This window comes from Plasmodium gonderi (assembly GCF_002157705.1).
Source record: "Plasmodium gonderi DNA, contig: Chr13, whole genome shotgun sequence".
Lineage (NCBI taxonomy): Eukaryota > Apicomplexa > Aconoidasida > Haemosporida > Plasmodiidae > Plasmodium > Plasmodium gonderi.
In genome coordinates this window covers 1,279,340-1,303,439 of record NW_021628938.1, presented here as the reverse complement: position 1 = coordinate 1,303,439, position 24,100 = coordinate 1,279,340, and the positions used below count along the sequence as shown (strand labels likewise).

Sequence of the window (24,100 nt, the reverse complement as noted above, 5' to 3'; positions counted from 1 at the left end):
ATATTTTTATTATGCTCCTTTTTGATTCATAAATACGGTCTCATGAACAGAGCGTATATATTTACAATAATGTATGTCCATCTTTTTTCGGATTGCAATGGTAACATCATCACCCACCACACATGATTTGATCATATACACATGTTTAAAGAGTTTCGAAAGAAATTTATTTTTTACACTTTTTCATAATAAAAATTGTCTTTCACAAAGATGAATTATATTAAGAGCTTTACGCAAATCACATTTTTCATAAACCATTTGTGGCAAATAAAAAACAAAACGAAAGGAAGCAAAGAAATACAAGGATTTAATTCTGTACAAACTTTTTAACATTGTGAATTTTTCAAAAAAATTGAAAAAAACAAAATAAATTATTTCATAAACAGTATTGAAATAACCTAATTCGTTATTACCTTTTTTTTTTTTTTTTTCAAATAGCTGGAAATTGCAAAACTTACGCTTTATATTGTTAAATATCGAATATGACAAAAGTTACTTCTTAAATGCTACTCAGTTATGTTGCATAAAAATTGAAGTAACTAAAAAGTTTCACCTTGTGAAAACAATGTTTATGAAATTATGCAGTTAGTATTTTCGTTCCAAAGATATTTGTGTACAAATACACTTATGTGTATATATAAATGTATAAAACAGAACACCAATTTGAAAGAGGGAAAATACAGTGGAAAAGTTTTTGCATGAATTCATCTTGCGCATGAAAAAGTGGAATCAAACATCTTAGTAAAAATAAAAAATGAATTTGTGACAGACGAGAAATTAAGCATATGTACGAAATACATATATGTATATACACATATTGCATATATGTTTTTTAAGTGTGCTAACATTCATGTACCTACATTCCTTTGTGTGCTTTCGTGAACGTGGCCTATCCGAATTTTGTGAAGTTCTAAGGTGTTAAAAGGAAAAGGCAAAAGTTGGTCTTTTTTTTGCCTTTTCCTTTTCCTTTTTTTTTTTTTTTTTTTTTCCTTCTTTGCTTTTGTTTTATCATATTTCTGTAGTTTCGTTTTTCCAGAATAAGATAAAATAAATACCTCAATTTTTGTAACTTTAAACTTTTTAAATTAATATGTACCTTACGAGTTGGATGTTACCAACAAGATCATATTTTAATTTTGCGTTTGTAAGGGGGTAAAATGAATTAAAATCTGCACTTGGCCATATTAAAGCGGAAGCATCTGCATCCTATGCGCGATGTAGTTACATGCATACATGCATACACAAGTGCATAGTCACTACACATGTGCATAATTACACATATGCTTACATGCTGAAAGGGACGCATATTCACCTATCCAGCTCCTCCATAATTTTGTATATTTAAACGCACAACGCGAGAGGAAAGCCTCAACTATAATTGTCTAGATCGAGTTCTTACAAAGTAAAGACAAAATGGAAAACAGGGAAAACGTAGAATTAAGCGAGGAACAAATTTTATGTCTATACATAGACACGAAAAAGTATCAGAAAAAAGTAGGTGTATGTTTTTACAACTATTTAAAGTATGAATTTTTAATGACTGAATTTATTGACAATGGATATTTTACGACCTTAGAATCTTTGTTTATACAAAAAAGACCGTACAAATGTTTTTTCAGCAGCACGAATGATTTAGTTGATGACGAAAGACTTTTAAATTTATTTAAAATGTGCAATATAGAACCAGTTTCACTGGAAAAGAAAAAATACGATGTAACAAATTTGAAGGAAGAATTAAAATTAATAATACCACAAAATGATGATGTTCGAAATTATGATAAACATTTGGAATTAGAAAATGCATGTAAATGTTTGATGGCATTAATAAACCATTTAAAAATTAAAGAAAATCAAGACATACATTATCAGTGTACTATTAATATACACAATATGGATTTATATATGCGATTAGATAAAGCAGCTATTAGTGCATTAAATATACTTCCAAATAAGAAAAATTTAAATAGTTATAGTAATAATACAAGTTTATTAAAATTTTTAGACAAATGTAATACAACCATGGGATCTAAGAAGTTAGCATCTTGGCTTACTCAACCATTAACAAATATTACTGAAATTAATAAAAGATTAAATATTGTTGAAACATTTATAGAAGAAGATGATTTGCGTAATAGTATTTATTGTAATTATTTAAAAAGGATACCAGAACTAGACAGATTAAATCATTATTTAAAGGAAATTAATCAAAATAACGAGATACGAATGAATTCTAAATATAATGAAGAAATGATTCTAAAAGACATTGTAAAATTGTACTATGCTATTTTAGATTTTAAACAAATATATTTTTCTTTAGTGTCCATTCAAGGAAAACATAAAGAAACGATAATCGAAATGTTTGTAAAACCTTTGCATGAAATATTAAATAACTTTTCCAAATTGTTAGATATGATTGAAATGACTATAGATTTAAAAGAGATTGAAGAAAACAAAGTTTATTTAATTGCAAAGCATTTTGATGAAGAATTAGAAGAAATATCAAATGAAAAAAATGCACTAATGAAAAAAATTAAAAGTCATAAAGAAGATGTTGAAAATGATTTATTTTGTGACAAATATGACAGACGATATAAGAGGAACAATAGAGAAGACATTCGATTAGTAGATTGTAATACAAATGTATTTTTATTTAGAGTATCGAAAAAAGATTCTTCCCTAATTCAACACCAAAAAAAATTTATATCAGTTCGCATGAATAAGAATGAATTTTTGTTTACAACGAATACTTTGAAAAGTTTATGTAAGCAATATGAACATTGTTTAAATATTTATAACACGTTGCAGTTAGAAATTGTAAAAAAAACCATATGTGCTGTTTCGACCTATACTCCAGTAATTGAAAAATTTATAGATATCGTATCTACCTTAGATGTATTAATATCTTTTTCTGTTGTTTGTTATAATTCCCCATTTCCATATGTTAGACCAACAATAGTAGAAAATGGAGAAAATGTAATTATGAAAAAATCACGACACCCGTTACTAGAATTACAACATAATTTGAATAACTTCATACCAAATGACATTCATATGAATAAAAAAACAAGTAGATTGATAATAATCACAGGACCAAATATGGGTGGAAAAAGTACTTACATTAGACAAACAGGTATAATTTGTATATTAGCACAAATAGGTATGTTTGTACCTTGCGATTCTTGTGAAATTCCTATTTTTAGTCAAATAATGTGTAGAGTAGGTGCTTCCGATTTTCAGCTAAAAGGGATATCTACCTTTTTATCCGAAATGATAGAAGCATCTGCAATTGTTAAAAATGCTGATAAAAACTCTTTTATTATTGTGGATGAATTGGGTAGGGGTACATCTACATATGAAGGATTAGGTATAAGTTGGTCTATTGGAAAGTATATCTTAGATAACATAAAATGCTTCTGCCTATTTGCTACTCATTTTCACGAAATTTCAAATATTGCTTATCAGTGTGAGGGAGTTGTTAACAGACATGTGGAAACGACAATTGATCAAAAGCAAAAAAAAATATACTTTTTATATGAAATTAAGGATGGTGCATCAAATAAAAGTTATGGTATAAATGTTGCTGAAATAGCTAAGTTACCAAAAGATGTTATTCAAAAGGCTTATGAAAAAGTAGAAGAACTTGAATCAGCAGAAAATAAATACTACCTAAAAGAAAAGTTAAACATTGACACAGAATCTAATACTAATGAGAGCTATAAAAATAAAATTTCTAATTATATGAAAATTAAGGATGAAATGAATTACTTATTTTCTGCTAATAGTGAAAATGAATTCATGAATAGGTTTATGTCCAAAAAGAGTTATTTGAAGGAACTAGCTATTTAATATTTTAAAATAGAATCACACAATCAGAATATTCCAAATTGTAAATTGAAAATTCGGACGAATGGGGAGATACATACGTATTAAGGGGGGAGATGGGGGGAGAGTATCCACCTTATCGACTACACATAAGTGCAAACATTTTATATGTACATGCACGTTTTCACGTATTTACATAAAACAGTCCGTGCATCGGCACCTTTAAGTGGATTTTTTTTCTTTTTAAAAGTTTTTTAGAAATCACATTTTTGGTATGAACCTCTTTGGGAGAAGACAGCATTTGCTTTGTTACTCCCTCCACCTCCTACAAGCTAGATATTTATATACATATATAGTATACATTTTCCAATCCTTGTGTTCCTGTGTATACACAAATTTGCTAATTTTGTAAGCTCCGCGCTTACTCTATTTAGACGAATGTCTGTTTTTCCATTTTAAAAACGTGCATTTTTGAAAAATAATAAAAGGGGAAAGACGTATGATTTCGTTAGTGTATTCTATTGAACTTTTTATTTTATTTTTTTTCCTCCCTCAAATATGGAATAACTTCCATGAATTGTGACTCAAATTATGTTATTCATCTCCATGTCTATTAAAAGATATGTTATGTAATTCTTGTAGGTTTAAAATTACTCCATTTTTTCATGATTCCTTTCGAATTAAAAACATCGTGAAAGGCATACACATTTGCCATAGGGGAGGTTTGCATAGAAGCACATACATGAGAACACACAATTTGGAAAGTGTATATGGAACTTATATATATATATATAAACTCATATATGCACACATATTTTTGAGCATTTACATATGTACTCACATACTTAAGAAAACGCACACACTGGGAAAAGAAGAAAGTGAAAAATGAAAGTGTAATAAAGTCACACAAAATAAAAAAAAATGGATAAATTTATCACAAGTAAAAATTCATAAAGCTGTAAAAATATACTGAAGATGAGGTAGTTTATCCTTGAGTGAACAGAAAAAGGAAGGAATTATAGACTAAGATAAAAATGCTTCGAAACGTTTTTTATGGAAAAATATGAAGAAAAAAAAATTCAATGATAATCAGTGATTATACACAAAATGTAAAGAAGCCTGCTCGTTGAGAACCTGTATTTATTATTTATTTTACTTTATTGCATTACATTATACTTTTTTATTTTATTTTGCGTTTCCACATGAGAAATAAAAGGATCAAGGGAGAGTTTTTTTTTTATCAAATACTTTTTGTTTCAAGTTCTTATATGTACATCTGCATTACACATATTAATGCAGCATTGAGTTTGTCCATTTCGATTGTGATGAATGGCTACTTCATTGCTTTTTAAAATTTAAAAAAAAGTAAAATATTAAAAAATATTTATACACATTTTAAGAAAACTACAGTATTAGTACTAGAGGATATTACTGATATGCATTTTTGCTAAAGAGGCGATGCTTCCCTTTGCTTATATACATGTATAAGGGATATATCTTGCGCTATGGTAATTTTTTTAAATCTCACGTTTTTACACATTTTATTCCTGTTATATATATTTCCAAGCGATTGTGGTATACATAAATATATAAAATTTATGTTACACGTTATGTTTGCACCTTTTAATTTTTCTCCCTTTTTTTTTTTTTTTTTTTTACACCATTTTCTCTTTTCCATCTTTCTCCATACACATATTTTGGATGTTGTTTTTTTTTTTTTTTTTTTTTTTTTTTTTCATAAACCGTTTAAATTTCATCTAAAAACTAAAATTATATAAATGATTGCCCTGCATATGTGTATATGTATATCCATACATACACATAAGCATATGCATGAATGTTTAAATTTCATAATATCTCTAAGCATTATATAATGAATTTCAAAACTGTACAAGCTATTCTACTTAACTGAAAGGTCCCCTTTTTGTGCCCTATTTCGTTATATATACATACATATATTTTTTTTTTTTTTTTTGTTAGTTTTTTTCACACTCCGTTTTTTTATAAAAAAGTTGTTACTTTTTGAAAATTTAAATAGGTTTTAATGAAAGTTATTGAAAGGTTAGGACAGGATACACATAAAACATGTTACACTGTTTGTTCTTTATATTAAAATTTGCGCCCTTTTTTTTTTTTTTTTTTTTTTTTTTAAACCTCATTTCTCAGTTTTCTATAAAAGATAAAATTAAAATAGGAAATAAAAAAATGCAGCGTTAATGGCAATATTGTGAATAACCTTTAAAAAATTTGGATCCGTTAGTTTTGCGAAGTTTTGAAAGTGTAAAAGGTTTGTCAAATAGTTTATTTATAAACATAAATATACGCATGAATATAATATATACATGCGTTTATGTGTTAATAATATGTATCAAAACTTTGTGTATCATTTGGAATAGCATTAATACAGAATTTGTTAGCATCTGTGTGAGATTTCCCAATATATGATCTTTCTTTAACTTTTTTTTTTTTTTTATAAGTGAAATTAACTTTGCACAGATTCATTGCGTGTTATATATATATGTATATGTGTGTACGTGTGTACATGTATGCATGTATGCTTTTACACTCACACTTACCATCTATGCTTGAATGTGTGTATGCATGTGTACCACACATATACACTAAATAAATGATCCTTGCCTTTGCTACATCCATAAATGATGCCTGAAGAGAAAAAGTTGAACAAGCCTCTACTTAACATGAGTGACCATGATGGGGAAGCTAAGGAATATACTAATAAGGAAAAAGAACACAGTAGTACTTTGGGTGTGTCGTCAAAATATCATGTAAGTCATCACGATATGAAAAATTTAATGAAAAGGAATGAAAAGAAAATAAAAAGTGAAAATGTATATATAGACTACCTCAGGTCTAGGTTTAAAAGAAATGAGAGCTCGGAAATTTCCAAGTATAGTAGTGCATTAGATGAAAACGGAAGAGAATACAAGGAATACAAAGAATTTAAAGATTCCAATGAATCCTATGTTAATAGAAAAATGTTTCCCTATAAGATGGGATACAAAGGAGAAGACGTAAGTAAAGAAACAGAGGAGTATTCAAAAAGTGACGATTTTAAGGTTCGCATTAAATGCTTTAATAAATATTTAAAGCATTATGTTCATAAAATAAGTAATGGGGAAACCGTGCAATATTCTTTGCAAACACATGAATTATTAAAAATAGTTCATCAAATAAAGGGAGAAAATACGCCTACAAATTCTAGTGGTCTAGCTCAATATAGAGATATAAGACAATTGCTCTCAAGTAATAGTAACACAAGATTTGATATATCACCAAAAAGAAATTGTGTATTAATTAATTTGCCATATAGAAAATGTATAATATTTAAAGACTTCTTATTATATATTCCTACCTTTACAAATAGCCCAGTACCTGAAATAGCTGAAAAGGAAGAAAGAATGTGTAAATATTTTATTGAAAATGCAAAAGTTATTTCTTTAATAAAAGATTCATTACCCTTTGAAATATTAATTTTAGAAGCTATTTTTGTTGATATATGTGAAGAATTAAAAAATGAAATTGAACCCGTAATATGTGAAGCAGAAAAATTATTCGAGATAATAAGCAATAATTTAAGTATATACAAATGCATAAACAAATTGACAGAGATGAGAAGAAAGTTAAAAATAATTGATGAAAAGGTACAAAGTGTTTATAAAGCTTTACATACAGTTTTAAATAATGATGAAGATGTAAGAAGGTTGGAAGTGTCTTATTTTGGAGATAAACCAGAATTATGGGAAAAATGTGACCCAACACCAAATAATGAGGACACTGAAATGTTACTAGAATATTATTGTCATGAAATTGATGAGTTTTTAAAAATTATTCATAGAACGTATCAATCATTAGATGACGTCTTACAAATGGTAGAACTGAATTTAGATGATGCAAGGAATAATGTTTTAAAATTAGAATTAGGGTTGAAGATATATGGTATAATTATAACTGTTGTAGGTACTGTAGCAGCTATTTTTGGAATGAATTTAAAAAATGGATTTGAAAGTGATCAATATGTTTTCTGGACCCTTGCATTCTCTCTAATGCTTATAATACTATTCTGTTTATTTTATGTCATTGTATCTTTCAAGAAGGTGAACATCTAATGTCTTTTACTTTTGTTTTACTTTGTATGCATATTTAGAGGGGAATTAATATCACATAGATGTTTTTTTCCCACAAATGCAAGCACCTATATATTATTTGTTATGCAAATGCATTTTAATTTTTGTTCAAACAACAACAAACAAAAAAATAAAATATATAAAAAAAAAAAAAAAAAAAAAAAAAAAATCATTATGATTATAGTCAGGGGAAAAACTCTTTTCACTGTAAGACATACACACAAGATAAAATAATAATTACTGGGGATATTCTTAATTTATATTTTATTTTTCCTTATTGTCAATTTCTCCTCCTATGTTTATGTAAACGTCTTAATGGTCGTACTACTTCTCATGTTTAGCAAGCTAAAAGAGCATCCCTGTACAGCTAGGAAAAAAGTAAATGTACAAAATATGCATGTTATATACATTTACACGTTTGTGTGTGTGCAATTTGCTTCTTTTTTTTTTTTTTTTTTTTTTTTTTTTTAATGAAGCAGTATGCATTTTTAAGTGGGTAGGAATATGTTCCCCAAAAAATACATACGCGCATATATATGCATCCTTAAAACCAATGTATTAAAAGTATTAAAGGTATTAAAGGTATTAAAGGCACATGCATATAAAACTCGTAAAGGCAGCACCCACATTCAATGTACATATTTACATGAGTGTACTTATGCATGTACGCTTGTATATACATGTTTATGTATGCAGGGAATATAGACAAGCCAAAATGCTTACAGTTCTCAATTTCGGTAAAAATCTGAATTAATTCCTTCGATATCCTCAAAAGCACTTAATATTGTACACATTATATGTTTGTGCACAACTCTTACTTTCTAATAATTTTTGCTGCACATATTTCTCATTTCACGAGTTTTCAACCAATAAAAAAAATAAAACGAACCAAAAATACTCACAGTAAATCCGCAAAACAAAATAAAATCGACAACATTTTGCTTTAATGAATTTAAACCCACTCCTATGTCCCATTCATAAGTTGGTGGCTTGGTTGCGTATTCACCGTTCATTGGGGAAAGTTATATTTTCGTAAATTATTTAAGCTGAACTAGGTAAAAAGGGGAAGAGGAAAAAAAAAAAAAAAAAAAAAAAAGGAGAAATTGAAAAAATTGCTACATATAGCGCGTTATTATAAAAAAAACTATGAGGAAAAAAATTGCATATTCTAACTTAACTTTTTAAGGGCTTGAAAAAAGCCATGTGTAAAACGAATTGATAAAAACTACTACTGAGAATAAGTTTGGCAAAGCATCTGTAACTTTTATCCTTTACGAGGTTGAGAGATGATGAAACGCATATAATATTAAAGGAAGAAGAAAAAAAAAAAAAAAATAAAATAAAATAAATAAATAAAATAAAATAAAAAAAGAGTGAAGTGTGCTACTGATTTGTCACTTTCTTTTTAATAATTTAAGGACATAAATGTGTGTATTGCATATACATATATATTACACATGCATGTTCGTACTTATGTATATTTGCGTGCATGAATATAATGTAATTTACGAGGTTTTCTTTTACCATAATGAATAAACACAAGTAGCACGGAAGTGACAATGGTCATTTCCTTTTGCATTCAACGTGAAGAAGGAAATTATTATAATGGTGTTTTGTAACCTTACATTAATGATATTTTTTCCTTTCTTTTTTTTGAACAAAAAATGAAAAGGGGTGGGGGTGGGGGATAAAGTATGAGTCTGTTCATTTACAATGCTTCAAAGTGAATTGTATTATAGTTTGTTTTTTTTTGGAGACAATTGCATTCATATGGCAAAGAAAAGGCTATGTAACGTTGCTTGGAGTTTTATAGTTAGTATAAGACAAATGATCTTCCCTAAACATTTTGTTTTATGCATTATAGCTATCTTTTATTTGCTTTATATATGCATTTATTTGTTCAAATTAAAGGAAAAGTAGCATCTTTGGGGGGGGATATTATATAAAGTTAGTTTAGGGCTATATAACATGGGGGGGAAAAAAAAATATATTAAAATAAAGAAAGTTTAGGGCTAAATCACATGGAAAAAAAAAAAAATATTAAAATAAAGAAAGTTCATATGTATATATGTCCAAATCATATAAATGTACAAAAAAAAAAAAAAAAAAAAAAAAAAAAATGGAGTTGAAACATCTTCACTTGTGAAAAAACAAGTGAATTAATTTTTGATATCATGCAAACGTAATAAAGAGTAGCAAATTCTGCGCTTCCATAGTGTCTGGTTATTAGTGCAGAATAGGACGAGTGGAATATAGTCTACATCGCAGTTATGCATTTAATGCATTATTCAAACATAACAATTTGATAGCGTTCTCCTTCACTGTTAATTTCATAACGTTTCCTAAATTGACGCAACATTCAATGCAAGTACGAACCATGGCTTCAAAAATGTCAATAGGAACTTCAGCATCAAATTCTAACAAAATAATTTTCTGTGTATTGAGTTCGATTACCATAGTTAATTCAGGGGCCCCTGAATTAATTTCTAACTGATTACCATCTACTATTATATGATTTTGTAAATATAAAACAGAACATGCTGATACAAAATACCTAACAGATATTCCGGCATCTATTAATGCTAACATGCATGCATTTATAGCAGCATGTTTCACACCTCCATCTCGTTCTATTATGTACAAAAATATATTTATTTCAGAATTTTTATATAAATCTAACAATATGACGTTTTCACAAATGTTTCTTATGTAAGCACTTATTTCATTTGTTATGCTGTCTTTCGTTTTTTTTTTTTTTTTTTCATATACATTAAATGGAGATAAAAATACTTCACACTTTATTGAACATTTTTCATCCGATTTTTTTAATTCTGTTGGTCCTTGTATATACGAGAATAATTTTGTGTTTCCTATTTCGTAAAAGGAAAATCCGTCTGCCTCTGTAAATATATTTTCACTTCCTACGTTTATTTTTATAAACCTGCATTCATTTTCTTTTCTTCCATCAATTCTATACCCCTCCTCATTAATATATTCAAGAATCGGCATACCTATATTTATATATATATATATATATATACATACATACATATGTTATCCTTGTGTGATAAGGGTGAGGAAAGAAGAAGACGAAGAAAAAGAGGAGAAGAAAAGAAAAAAAAAAAAAAAAAAATAAAATAATATATTTCCCTTGTTTTGTACTTAATATGATATATCTATGTTTGCTACAGAATATAATTTTTTACTAGCTTAAAATACAGTAAATGACAACAATGTATGGATAATCTTTTTCTTTTGTTTTAAGAAACCCATAAAAAATTTTTTTTTGATATTTGTTATAAGTCATTCGATTTTCTCATACACATTGGTATACAAAATCGGAAGAGTGAGTTTGGAAAAAAAAAAAAAAATAAAAGGGTAATAATTAAAAAAAAGAACTTTTATTTTTTTTTTCTTTTTCGATCTTATTACATGTAGGCTACAACATTTCGTGTTAGCAAAAAATACTTCTTACAATAAAAGATAAGAATGACTGTTGCTGTTATATATCATATAACTTTTTCACAATTTAATTTATATTTTTTTCCTCATAATCCGCTATCTTTAATATACATGTGTACTTATTGTTGAATGAAGTGATATGAGTCAAAAAATTACAATTGGTTTTATTGAGCGGTAGAAAGAGGTTGAAATAAAAAAAAAAAAAAAATGTTAAAATGGGAAAAATTGGCAAGTAACACCAAAATGTTGAATAGAACGCTTAATTGTAAAAAAAGAAAAAAAAAAAAAAAAAAAATAATATCCCCCCCCTGGGATAGGAAAAACTTTGAAAAAAAAAAAAAACTCTTAAAATGGGAAATCCACTTATCTATTACTTTTTGGTACATATAAGTATACCAAATTTTGTATGAACGAACACTTATTAGTTATCTTTTTTTCTTTTTTTTTCGGGAGTACAATACATTTCATTGCGTTCATATTATATTGGGGTTCCAGGGGAAAAAGCTGTACACATAGAAGAACATTCAAAATACTTATACATTGGGAAGGGTGTATGTTTTTTAATCGTTAGGAACAAACAAAAAATGCTTAATTATGTGAATCTACACTGCATATATAAAAACACACCTTTGAGTCATACGTTGAAGGATACACTGGAAAAAATAGTAGTGTTTTGGACAGAAACACATATGGGTTCGCTGCGTTCATTATTTTCGTCCATTTCTTCTACAAAACATATATGAAGGAATCTCATATTATTACAAAGTATAATATTCGCTTAATGGTTTAAGTATTTAGAAGTTTACATTTTTATCTTTCTTATTCTCCGTTTCCCATTATAATGGTAAAAAAAAAAAAAAAAAAACACACCTTTCTTTTTGCACAAAAATCTGTGCTTACATGTGAGAGTAAGCATTTGTACCTACTTACAAAGGATACATTACATACATTATGTATATATGTATGTGTGTGTCATAAGAAAAATGTTAGACAGATGTCGTATGTTGAAATTAAATATGCCATTGCATATGAAAAAAAATTGTTTTAAATTAGGAAGGATATAACATATTATGAGTAAATACCTGTGTATATTTGTGTGCGATATTATTTGCGCTGGACGTATTTTACATGAGGAGACAAATACATTGTCATATATCAGCTTCAATGTTAGCCCGGAAATTGGTAAAAAATGTGAAATTGTATTTTTAAATCCTGGTAGAATATTCGAAACGATGGTATTATTTTACTTTTTGGTATATATCAGTGTGTAAAAGGTGTTTTTTTTTTTTTTTATTTATATACAAATATGATCAAGTATAAAAAAAAAAAAAAAAATAAAATAAATTAAAAAGATGGATACACCATTTTATAAATACACTTTTTCATAAAAAAAAAAAAAAAGAGGGAAAAGCATAAAAAAAAAAAAAAAAATGTGTGTGAAATGAAAAATGAATATTAAATGAATGAAATTTTATAATCACCTAAAGCTCCTTTTAAACGCATATATGTACATATGTTCCTCAATAAGATTCATCATATTTCTCTTTTGTTGAAGTTGAATTTTAAAGTAAGCGCGAGACATTAATGTATTTGATCTTCTTAAGGTATATGAAAAGTTTATGCAAAGAGCAGCCCCAAAAGTAGAAGAAATGTAAAAAAAAAAAAAAAAAAAGAAAAAAAAAGAAAAGAAAAGAAAAGAAAAGAAAAGAAAAGAAAAGAAGAAATAAAGCAATCATTTCTCACTTTCGAAACTATATTAAAAAATATTCATATATATACATAAATGTACATATATATTTACACCCATTCATGCATATATTTATTATTTTTATATGTAGCGTTTTTGTGCAGAAAAGCTGAAACCATAATCCTATAATAATCATGAGGTCAAAGATAAAAAAAAAAAAAAAAAAAAAAGTATACATTACACATGCGTTTGAACGTACTTAACATTCGTGCATATATGAATGGTTTAATATAGCTACATATATTTTGTGTATCTAAAAAGAAAAACTTTTTTTTTGGAGAGAGAGAAAAAAAAAAAAAAAAAAAATATAGTATATAATTTTCACTACGTATTAATTTCGCCGTTATACTTATATCTACACAAGTTTATTTTTCATTTCTCTCTCTTTTTTCCCCCACTCCCCACATTTCACTGGGCTTTAAGGAATGACATATTTTTTTTTTCATGCCACACATTTTGTTTTCACAGAATTGAATAATAATTTGCTTGTTAATTTAAAAGTTTTAATAAAATACACAGTTTTATTACGTAAAGGAGAAGTCCATTCAAAGGAGCTTTTAACCAGTCTGAATTTACTTTACCTTTATATCAGGGATACAGTAATAATACATAAACCGCGCACATTGCATATAGCATATTGCATACATGTATGTGTTCATACATTCATGCCTAATATTTTTTACCTTCCAAATATACCTATATGCGTATCCATGAATGTACATTCACACTACATGAAGATGCGCATGTATAATTAGGAGATATTTGCATTTGTGCTATATATATATACCTACATATATATGTACATTTATATTTATACATATATATTTATGCATATATATTTATGCATATATATTTATGCATATACATGTAAGGAACGCATGCATGTGTTAGCAGAAGATATATTACACACATGTGTGTGCAGATGTTTTTTGAATTTAAAAAGGAGGTGATTATAAAGTTCATATACTTCACCAATAAGAGCCTGAGTAGGGCAGACATAGAAAATTTTAAATTCGAGGAAGTACAAAAACCAATATGCTGTAATGCCCTTGATATATCTAATGACAGTGTTAGCCTTTTTTTTTAACCATTTATGTCGTTCAGATGGAAAAATAATTTAGATGGATTATTATCTGATGCGTAATTTAAAAAAAAAAAAACACATATATTATTCACCTTATTTACAATATGCCATAAATGTAGATCGTGTGTTACTATCGTGTTTGCACCTGGTTACACCTATAAGTCTGTTTCATTCCTGTGCTCACGAAGTTGTATCGCTTATGTTCCTCATAACACGTTTAAATCTTTTCATTTGAACAAGTTCCCAAACGTGTACTCTTTCAAATCTTGACACAAGCATGAAAAATGCCAAAAGTTTTGATGATATTTTGCTTACACAGTTAGATACTCCTTTATTTTCATTTTGAGAGAACGTAAAGAAAAAAACTGCAAGAAAAACACAAGGCAAAATAGAGGCAAAGTTACATGCACAATACCCAATATATACAATCCAATTGTCAACAATTATTGCATCCATGCTCGTTTACGTCCACTTTGAGTAACACGTATTAATATCCCAATTTTGGCCATGTTTTTGCCCTTTTTTTTTTTTTAAATGAATTTTTTTAAGCGTTTGAAAAAGTTCATATTCGAGAGGGAAGACATGTGCATATATCTGTACTTGTATACATCTATCAACACATACGCATATGCGTAAGAGGGATATCGAAGCAGCTATACGTAGTGATGTTCATACGTGTGCACCATACCCTTTTGACTTTGTTCATTTTAAACAAATTCGTGCGACATTTTTAAAGCCGTGTTACCGTTGAGTTGAAGCTCATATATGTATGTATGTGTACATATTTTTACATATATATATATATATATATATATATATATATATATATATATATATATATATATACATACATATACTTATGCACACCCATATGTGCGCTTGCGAAAGTTCACGAATGGCGAGAACTTGTTTAGACCTTCCCTTTTCATACAAAACTACAACATAGCTTATTCCACTTCCATAAGGGCTCACTTAGGGCTCGCACTTGTCCGTATATGTACCCTTTTTCATATGCATTTTTTCTAATAGCACCTAATACATATCACTTCACGTGCACATGCATATATGTATATTCCTTCCAATTTTTTGTAGCACACGTCTTCTTCCCGTCATATTTAAATATCTCCAGTTTTAGAACATTGGAGTTTTTCCCATTAACCGAGACAATCAGTCTTATCCTCTTCATTCTCCACTTAGAATAAAACGATGGAAAAGGCAATTAAAGAACGAATTGAGAAATGGAAAAAAGAAAATTCAGTCGATGGTAAAGAAGTAACAAATGAAAATGCATATGAAAATTTGACGGAACTAATATTAGATGGAAAGAAATTTAGTGCAATAAAAAATGAAGATGTAGAATTATTAAAAAAATTTACTCATTTAGAAAGATTAAGTTTGAATCAAACAGGAATACAGACCTTAGAAAATTTCCCCAAAATAGAAACTTTGAATGTGTTAGAATTAACGGATAATCATTTAAGTACAGTAGATGTATTAAAATATATAGTCGAAACGTTTCCAAATATAAAAACGTTAGAAATAGGTGGAAATCATTTTAAAAATATCAAAGATTTTGAAGTATTAAAGGATTTAAAAAATTTAATTCGCCTAGGTGTACAATTTAACCCATTTGCTGATGATCCAAATTATCGCAAGGAATTATTTACCTTTCTACCAGATATTAAAATTATAGATTGTTATAACAAAGAAGGAGTTGAAGTTTTAAGCTCTGATGAAGAAGAAGATGAAGAATATGAAGAAGATAATACTCTTAAGAACTTTTATGAAGCCGATTTTAAAGAAGAAGATGAAGAGGAAGATGAAGAATTTATTCCAAATGATAATGAGGATGAAGAGGATGATGAATTAGATGATGATTTAGAGGAAGAAGAATTAGATGATTTAGATAAAGCAGATTTAGATGTAGAAACAAAAGATACAGAAAATCCACAGAAAGAGGAAAAAACAAATAAAAGAAAACAGGAATCTGTAGACAGTTCTAATGAAACGGACACAAAAAAAGCAAAAGTCGAATAAGAAGTAGTGCTAACATTTTAAGCGCTTACAAAAAAGGTGTGTGTAGTAGGGTTGTTGTGGCCAAAAAAGAAACTATTATTTTATTTTTATTTTTTTTTTTTTTTTCCACACATACCCCCCTCCCCAATAAAATGGCTAAATTTTATTCTACCTTTCTTATTATGAACAATGGAAAAATATATGCACCTTAATCGTTGCATTTTAATTCCTTTCGGAAAGTGGCAAATTGAATGGCCTCATGCGCTTGTCTTTACCTTTACCCCCCCCCACACACACACATACACACTGCACGTCCTTGCGTATTACATTCATTCCGTGCACACATGTATGTACATATATATGCATATGTGCCTACATATACATATGTACATATATATATATATATATATATACATACATGTGTACATATGCATATATTCATTCGTGCGTGCATTTTTTCCCCTTAAGGGGTTTCAGCGCATGACGTTTTAAAATTTCTTATTTTGCGTTTTTGCGCAGTTCACACATTAATTATGCATTTATTTATTTTTATATTTTTATTTTATTTATTTTTATTTTATTTATATTTTTTTCTCCAGCACCAATTATAATTTAATCAGCTTTTAAAATGTTGCAAAGTCGAAAAGCATGCGTTTTCACATAAAGTACATATGCATACAGTTATTATTTTTACATGTTTATGCACGTGTATATTTATATATGCCTATGTTATATATATTTATATATTTATACCCATCATATACCTGTATACATATATTTATAAGTACTCATGAGTGCATATAGATCCACTATGATGAAAGAGGACGAAATTAGTTATGAAAGATGGCAAAGATATACGTGAACACACGTGTCGTAGGAGTGCATATCCCTCATATGTGTGGATGTGTATGTATATAATACATATACATATGCCATTTATACATATATGCAAATGTATACATGCACATCCCACATACGGTACGGCTTTTTTTTTTTATTTTAAATTTACACACCGAAAATTAATACGCAGTATATATCCTATATTAGAATTTATTATATATATGACAATGGCATTAAAATGAGGCAAATTTTTAATGCTAAAAGTGTGAATGTCAATAAAATAGGCTGAACGGATAGCCATAGTTGGAGGAGGAGGAAAAAAAAAAAAAAAAAAAAAAAAAGGAAAGCATTGTAATGTTAAGAATGTAAAGAAAAATTTAAGTCTTCTCAGTGAATAATCGCTTAGAACTACAGTTACATATATGTTGTGGGTCTATTTAATTGTAATTTCCTTATCTCTCTCCTTTTTTTCTGTATTTTGGTTTTATTTTTATTCAGTTTCTCCTTCCGTGCAAGTGTTTGCATACATATATACTTATAAGTATGCGTAAATTTGTCTCATCAGCACAATTTGCCCATTATATGCAAATTATAAAAATGCGATTTCATTACTGGTTCTACTAAGTGAATATCTCAGTTCTAAAGAAACAAAAATGACTTTGAAAAAAATCAAGTTTATTTCCCTTTATTTTAGCATGTATTTTAGGGGATATATGGATTTTTTTTTTTTTTTTTTTTTTTTTTTTTTCGAAAAATATCCAAGCGGCAAATTTTGTTTTGCATTTATAGGATGGTGCATAGTCAAATATGCATATTATAAGCATATGAGAATAAGTTAAGTGGTTTGTGGTTTGTAAAAACATTAACATGCCATTTCTCATTTCCTGTGCTCCTGAAATATACAAGCATTACACACATATATTCATTAGTTCTTTTGAGAATTTCACGGCTCCCCTTTTGTGCATACTAAGATTGCAATATGTTGATAAGAGATTACCTCGTAAAAATACACATCACTGACATGGTTCTCTAAAATGGGTTTTCTATCAGTGTTCTCAAATGATTTTACCATGAGCACTTTTAAATGGATTTCCATGAGTCCTCTTAAATGAATAAGTCTAACACACCCACGTAGTACAATTAAGCACCCCATTTTTACATCCTCTAAGGGGGCATAACACACTGATGAGAGGAAACAAAAATTTGATGGCAAGCTTTTTTATTTCTTATTTTGCGTAGAAGTTTTTTTTTTTTTTTTTTTTTTTTTTTTTTTTTTTTTATGCAAGCCTTTTTATGGCCATTTTTAAAAAAAAAAAAAAAAAAAAAAAAATAGTTACCATTATGTCATGTGCAAAAATAAATTGGAAGACTGCTGCTTTTTGCTGCAATAATAAGAAAATAAGCTTATGAGAAAATAAAGGGTTAAAAAGAGAAAAAAAAAAAAGAAAAAGAAAAATGGAAACTTTCAATATTCGAAATAGTGTCCATATAGATTTGTTGGAACCATTAATTACAATCAGTGTAGTATTTATTTGTTTATACATGATTATAAGTACTGAAAACCCTGCATATTATTTAATCAGAAGTTTTTTTTTTAAGAGCAAGATATTTTTTTGGGAAATAAAAGATATTTTTACAAATATTAATTTTTTTGCTCTTACCTTTTCATCCTTTTTTTTTGTTTCGTATCATATTTCACAAGTATTAAGTCATAAAAATATCAAGCCCCTTTTTTGTGTCAATTACGACTATTACGACAGAATTCTTAATTACAACTTGAAAGATGTAAATATCAAGTTCATGTTTCAAAATGGCATTAGCGAAAATTATTTTATTAATTTTTTGCATTCATTTAAGTTCTTTTTTAATATATATTTTTTAAATGACACCAGTTTTTTAAACACAGTCTTTACCTTCTTTTTCGTCTTCATTCTTCTGTCTTTATATGCAAAACAAGTCAATCGGGTAATTCTTAGTGAGGGCAGTGTGAGGTTTATGTGCACCTAAAAAGTAGACACATCGTTCCTCCCCTCAATCTGTTCATGCAGCAAACATAGCGAATATGGGGAATTCCCTCAATTGTGCTTGACCATTGCATCACTTTTTAAGGGAAGTGTTGAACGCCGCCCATACCACAGCACCTCACAATGAACCATATGCAAGCTCACCCACGAACAAATATAAATGTGCACAAAAATGTACATATAAATATGAGGACAAAAATGTACATATAAATATGTGCACAAAAATGTACATATAAATATGTGCACAAAAATGTACATATAAATATGAGCACAAATACGTACGTACACATAAGTATGCCCTTGCCCCGGCTGATGCCTCCGCAGGCTGTGTTCATAATCACCACCCTGGGAAATGCAATTATATCGGGATTCGTTCTAGTGTTTTTTTTAAAAAAAGTTTTAAACGTTGAATATAACCAATGTGGTGAAGAAATATTTTCTTTCCTATTTTTAATATTCTTTTACATAAGCAACCCATACTTAAGTGTTTTCCAGTACAATGACAGAAGCCTTCATCCATACCACGGCACAGAATTACGATTGTACATTCACTTATTATTTTTTGTAAGATATGTAATCTATAATGGGGAGTTTTATGAAATCAAGGCGCTAGTATCTGTACTAATATATTTTACTATGTTCCTCAGACAGATAATGGATAGCTTTGAGGTATATTAATTGGGAGAACAGTGGAGAGAGATTATGTAAAAAAAAAAAAAAAAAAGGAGCATTCTGCATCCTACTTAATTCATATTAGGACATGCATCCAACATCAATGTGCTGTGGTGCCCTACATTGGCATTAACTTTTCATGTGTCGATATATTATGACGATTTGATACTTTTTATTTTCATAAAATTTCCCAATTTGATCAAATTTTCCATAGGTACAAACATTCATGAAGATTCTGTGGTTGGTAGCTTATTATTTGGTTAATAATTACATCCCATTTGCATTTTCGGGAAATTTTACCCTGTCCAAAATTTTTGATTCAAATATAGGGGACGTGTTACGGTTAAAATGATAATAAACTGGCATTCTCACAAGCGTTCTCTCATGTGGATGTGCTTACTTGAATGCAAACACATATGCATATAAATATACATATATGTGTATATATACAAGCTGATGCACATGCACACACTTGTTACTCCCAAAGAAGAATCATATTGGTTCAACTAACGAATTCGCATTTTGTTCCCTTCACATGCAGCAACGAGTTTAAGAACAACTTTTCTCTCTATCACTTCAACATCATTTCAAGTATAATTTCGTAGCGAAGAAAAATAAAAATAAAATACTATTTATCGAAAGAGACATATTTCATGTTTGTCTTTTTTTCTTTTTTTTTGAAGGAATACCATTTAACTACTTAATAAGCAAACTTTCATTTTTCTGGATCCCTTACATTCTACTAACGAAAGATAACAGTAAGAGAGATCAATTATGAGTTCATTTTTGCTAACATTTAAAAAAAAAGTGGTAGTAGGGGGTGATATATATGTGTACCATTTGTATAGTTTCAATTCCATGTTGGGATTTTCTGCTTCCCCATTTCGACAATTTTTTTTTTTTTTTTTTTTTTATTTTAGAAAATCTCAAGTATGTGATAATGCTCCTGATTATTATTAATTTGATAGCCACATGTACCTACTTGGTAATTCGAGATAGGAGTGGAAAATATTTCCTACTCAATAAACTCCTTTTTTTTTTGCACCTTTTTCGTAAGACAATTTGCGGCACATTTTGTAGCACTTATTGTAGCATTTTTTACTTCCCTTACGCCCTCGTTTTATTTGCAGACCAATAATACCTTTCCTGGAATCCCACTCAACATGTTACTTTTATATTCCTTAAGTAAAATTGGAATTTAATTAATTTTATTTCCATTAGGATTAATTTCTTTCGCCATCTCTTTTTCCTTTTTGGTTTACTTTTACGTAAAAAAAAAAAAAAAAAAAAAAATGCAGTTCTTAAGCGCCAATCAAGCTGCTTAATTTTCCCACTTATGTTAAGCCTCGAATTAAAAACAGAAACAAGTATGTACACATAAGCACACGACAGATGGCAAATGTCAGATGCGCACAGGTTGTACTACAGAAATACATACGTAACAATGTACAATCATATTCCTACACGTATGTACACACATATATATACATGGGCAATAAATAAAACACACTAGAAAATGAATGCTGCATATTGCATCAGTTCATTTGCTTTTTTTAAAAAAAATAAAGTACAGCAAAATAAAGCAAAATAAACCACAATAAAATAGAATAAAGTAAAGCACAACAAAATAGAATAAAGTACAGCAAAATAAGTAAAACAAAATAACAATATAAACAAGCGTCAATACAGTTGTTAACCCAAGTCTACCTCTTTGATGAACTTATTGTATTCAAGGTCTAAATTAATATTTTTGTCACTTGTGCCGTTTTCCTTATCGACTGTGTTAATATTAGTTTCACATACGTCGTTCAGTTTGTTCTTTAGTCTTAAATTAATGGGAATGAAATACTGTTCCTTCGTACGTTCCTGTGACGGTGGGGTTTCTCCTTGTTGTTTCCTTTTCATATGCCCATTCTCTTCTTGTCCTTGTCCCTTTTTCTGGGACCATTGCCGCTTCTGTACCACTTCTCCGTGATCTTTTGTATGTGCATTATTTCTCTTTCTCCTGTGTTCATCACTATTTGGTTCTTTTACTGACAATCCATAGTTTGTATCTCCATTATAATAGCCCCCAACTTTTCCTATTCGAGTTCTCTTTGTTACAGGATTTGTCTCTTTGTCCTTCATACGATTGCCATACCTTTTTCCTGTATCTGTGTACTTTTTTGAATTTGCACCAAATCCATTTCTTCCCTTAAAATTGGTCGCACCATACATAGTGCTGTTATTATACACAGGAAGGAAATAATTTCCACCCGTCATATTTCCTGTATTAAAATTACCATACATATTCCCATAATTATAGTAGTAACCAGCAGAGCAGTTGAGCTCGTTAATAGTGTTAGGTCTGCTACAGTTTGGAGAGGCACTTGGGTTAAGGCTTGTATTTGTGTAATTCACCACATTCATTTGACCGTTAGAAATATGCATATTAGGCATGTCCCTCAAATAACTCGAAGTATCCTTGGGTGAAGGAATTTTTTCTGTACCGTCTTTTTCGTAAGGCACTTTGGAATCGACATCAATGTTGGTGATATTGCTACCATTATTATCCTTAGTGGAACTTTTTTTACTTTCATCATTATCAACATTACTACAAATGGTAGTCAAATCGTGGTCGACATTTTTATGAATGTTAATATCTTTCATTCCTACATTTGATATAACTGAATTTCCCTCATTTTGTAATTTCGATTCAGTGTCAAGGTTATCATGTATATGATAACTCGAATTCACACACATGGGATATGTTTTGTCTATACCACCATCAACATTGTCATTTCTTAAATTTTCGATCTTCACATTTTTATTTCCACAATTTTCTGGAACAACAACTTCTCTATTTCCTTGTGTGTTCATGTAATTTTTTCCATTTTCCACTTGTACATATGTGGATGTATAAGAAGAATTGCAAATATAGCTTGCCATATTGCAGTAACCATTATGATACCCATTATTGTTGTATGTATAATAAGTATTATTCACACTTGTCGTCTTATTAAGACATGGTATAACAGACTGATAGTTTACATAGCTATTAACATTAGCATTTGGAAAATAATAATTATATGGATATGAATACATATTCTGCATGAGAAATTCATCAGGTAATCCTTTGGGAAGAGAAGGTAAGGATTCTAAGAAAAAGTCCTCATCCTGCTGGTCACCCATTTCTGCACCATTTTCGTCATCGCTCTGTTTACTACTCTGATTATCCCTTTCTATGCTAACGTCATTGTCACTGTCATCTGATGATTCCTGGGAATTCACTTCATCATCTGAAGTAGCATAATCACTTTCATCACTTGGTGAAGCACCGACATCGATTTGTTCATTCAGGCCAGTTGGCTCATTCGGGCCAGTTTGTTCATTCGGGCCAGTTTGTTCATTCGGGCCAGTTGGATCATTCGGGCCAGTTTGCTCATTCAGACCAGTTTGCTCATTCAAGCTAAACATAACTCCATTGTTACTATAGAAGTAACTTTTGTCTTTCACCTTTTCTTTTATCAAATTCCACAAGGCTTCATACTGTTTTAATTTTTTTTTTTCCACAGGTAAGAGCTTTCCTTGCTGTTCTTTTGTTCTCAGAACATCTAATTTTTCTTTTACGACGTGTGGGTTTTTTGTGCTTACAATTTTTTCTAGTTGTTCGGCTCTCTCTTTTTTCTTTTTCTTTCTTTCTTTCCTTTTCTGCTGTTTTCTGTATGCATCCGTCGGAATTTTGCTCTTTTTAAGGATGTCTTTGGACATATGACTACGCTTCATCTTATCGAGTCTTCTAACATAATGATTTTACGGCAATATTTTTTGGCAGTATTTTACGGCAATATTTTTTGGCAGTATTTTACGGCAATATTTTACGGCAGTATTTTACGGCAATATTTTACGGCATTATTTTACGGCAATATTTTACGGCATTATTTTGTGGCAATATTTTACAGCATTATTTTGTGGCAATAATTTACGGCATTATTTTGCTTTTTTTTTTTTTCTCATTCTTTAAGCAGTTTCCCCTTAAAGTCTCCCCGTATCCTTTAAATGTAGTAAATTTGGCCACGATGTTGGGGAGTAAGACCCTATGAAGACAAAAAAGCGTATGCAATGTGGCACCCCAGCTTATGCCCTCTTGTCGTTTTGCAGATACTCGTAAAGCGGTAAAAATTGTAGTTTTTCAATATGCCCCATGGATTATGTAAGTATGCATACATATATATATATATATATATACATATATATATATATATATCTATAGGCGTATTTTCTCCCTCTTCCTCTTCGTCCAATATTT

General features: G+C 29.0%; 7 protein-coding genes across 7 annotated transcripts; 4 read left to right on the top strand and 3 right to left on the bottom strand.

The window, feature by feature from the left end:
* Window positions 1-1,413: 1,413 nt before the first annotated feature.
* PGO_132310 (DNA mismatch repair enzyme) lies at window positions 1,414-3,846 on the top strand (the record flags this gene model as incomplete). Its single annotated transcript, XM_028689747.1, has 1 exon — window positions 1,414-3,846. The coding sequence occupies one exon, from the start codon at window positions 1,414-1,416 to the stop codon at window positions 3,844-3,846; it is 2,433 nt and encodes an 810-aa protein (XP_028545548.1).
* A 2,636-nt stretch (window positions 3,847-6,482) lies between these two features.
* PGO_132300 (CorA-like Mg2+ transporter protein) lies at window positions 6,483-7,949 on the top strand (the record flags this gene model as incomplete). The annotated part of the gene is made up of 1 exon (XM_028689746.1): window positions 6,483-7,949. One exon carries the CDS (start codon window positions 6,483-6,485, stop codon window positions 7,947-7,949), a length of 1,467 nt encoding a protein of 488 aa, XP_028545547.1.
* An 839-nt stretch (window positions 7,950-8,788) lies between these two features.
* Window positions 8,789-8,980, bottom strand: PGO_132290 (conserved Plasmodium protein, unknown function; the record flags this gene model as incomplete). Its single annotated transcript, XM_028689745.1, has 1 exon — window positions 8,789-8,980. One exon carries the CDS (start codon window positions 8,978-8,980, stop codon window positions 8,789-8,791), a length of 192 nt encoding a protein of 63 aa, XP_028545546.1.
* Window positions 8,981-10,235: 1,255 nt separating this feature from the next.
* Window positions 10,236-10,976, bottom strand: PGO_132280 (exosome complex exonuclease RRP41; the record flags this gene model as incomplete). The annotated part of the gene is made up of 1 exon (XM_028689744.1): window positions 10,236-10,976. The coding sequence occupies one exon, from the start codon at window positions 10,974-10,976 to the stop codon at window positions 10,236-10,238; it is 741 nt and encodes a 246-aa protein (XP_028545545.1).
* Window positions 10,977-15,466: 4,490 nt separating this feature from the next.
* PGO_132270 (hypothetical protein, conserved) lies at window positions 15,467-16,297 on the top strand (the record flags this gene model as incomplete). The annotated part of the gene is made up of 1 exon (XM_028689743.1): window positions 15,467-16,297. One exon carries the CDS (start codon window positions 15,467-15,469, stop codon window positions 16,295-16,297), a length of 831 nt encoding a protein of 276 aa, XP_028545544.1.
* A 2,274-nt stretch (window positions 16,298-18,571) lies between these two features.
* On the top strand, window positions 18,572-21,014 carry PGO_132260 (hypothetical protein, conserved; the record flags this gene model as incomplete). The annotated part of the gene is made up of 7 exons (XM_028689742.1): window positions 18,572-19,081; window positions 19,465-19,809; window positions 20,027-20,154; window positions 20,354-20,403; window positions 20,496-20,570; window positions 20,733-20,797; window positions 20,943-21,014. The coding sequence occupies 7 exons, from the start codon at window positions 18,572-18,574 to the stop codon at window positions 21,012-21,014; spliced, it is 1,245 nt and encodes a 414-aa protein (XP_028545543.1).
* A 490-nt stretch (window positions 21,015-21,504) lies between these two features.
* On the bottom strand, window positions 21,505-23,577 carry PGO_132250 (WW domain-binding protein 11; the record flags this gene model as incomplete). The annotated part of the gene is made up of 1 exon (XM_028689741.1): window positions 21,505-23,577. The coding sequence occupies one exon, from the start codon at window positions 23,575-23,577 to the stop codon at window positions 21,505-21,507; it is 2,073 nt and encodes a 690-aa protein (XP_028545542.1).
* Between the last annotated feature and the right edge of the window lie 523 nt (window positions 23,578-24,100).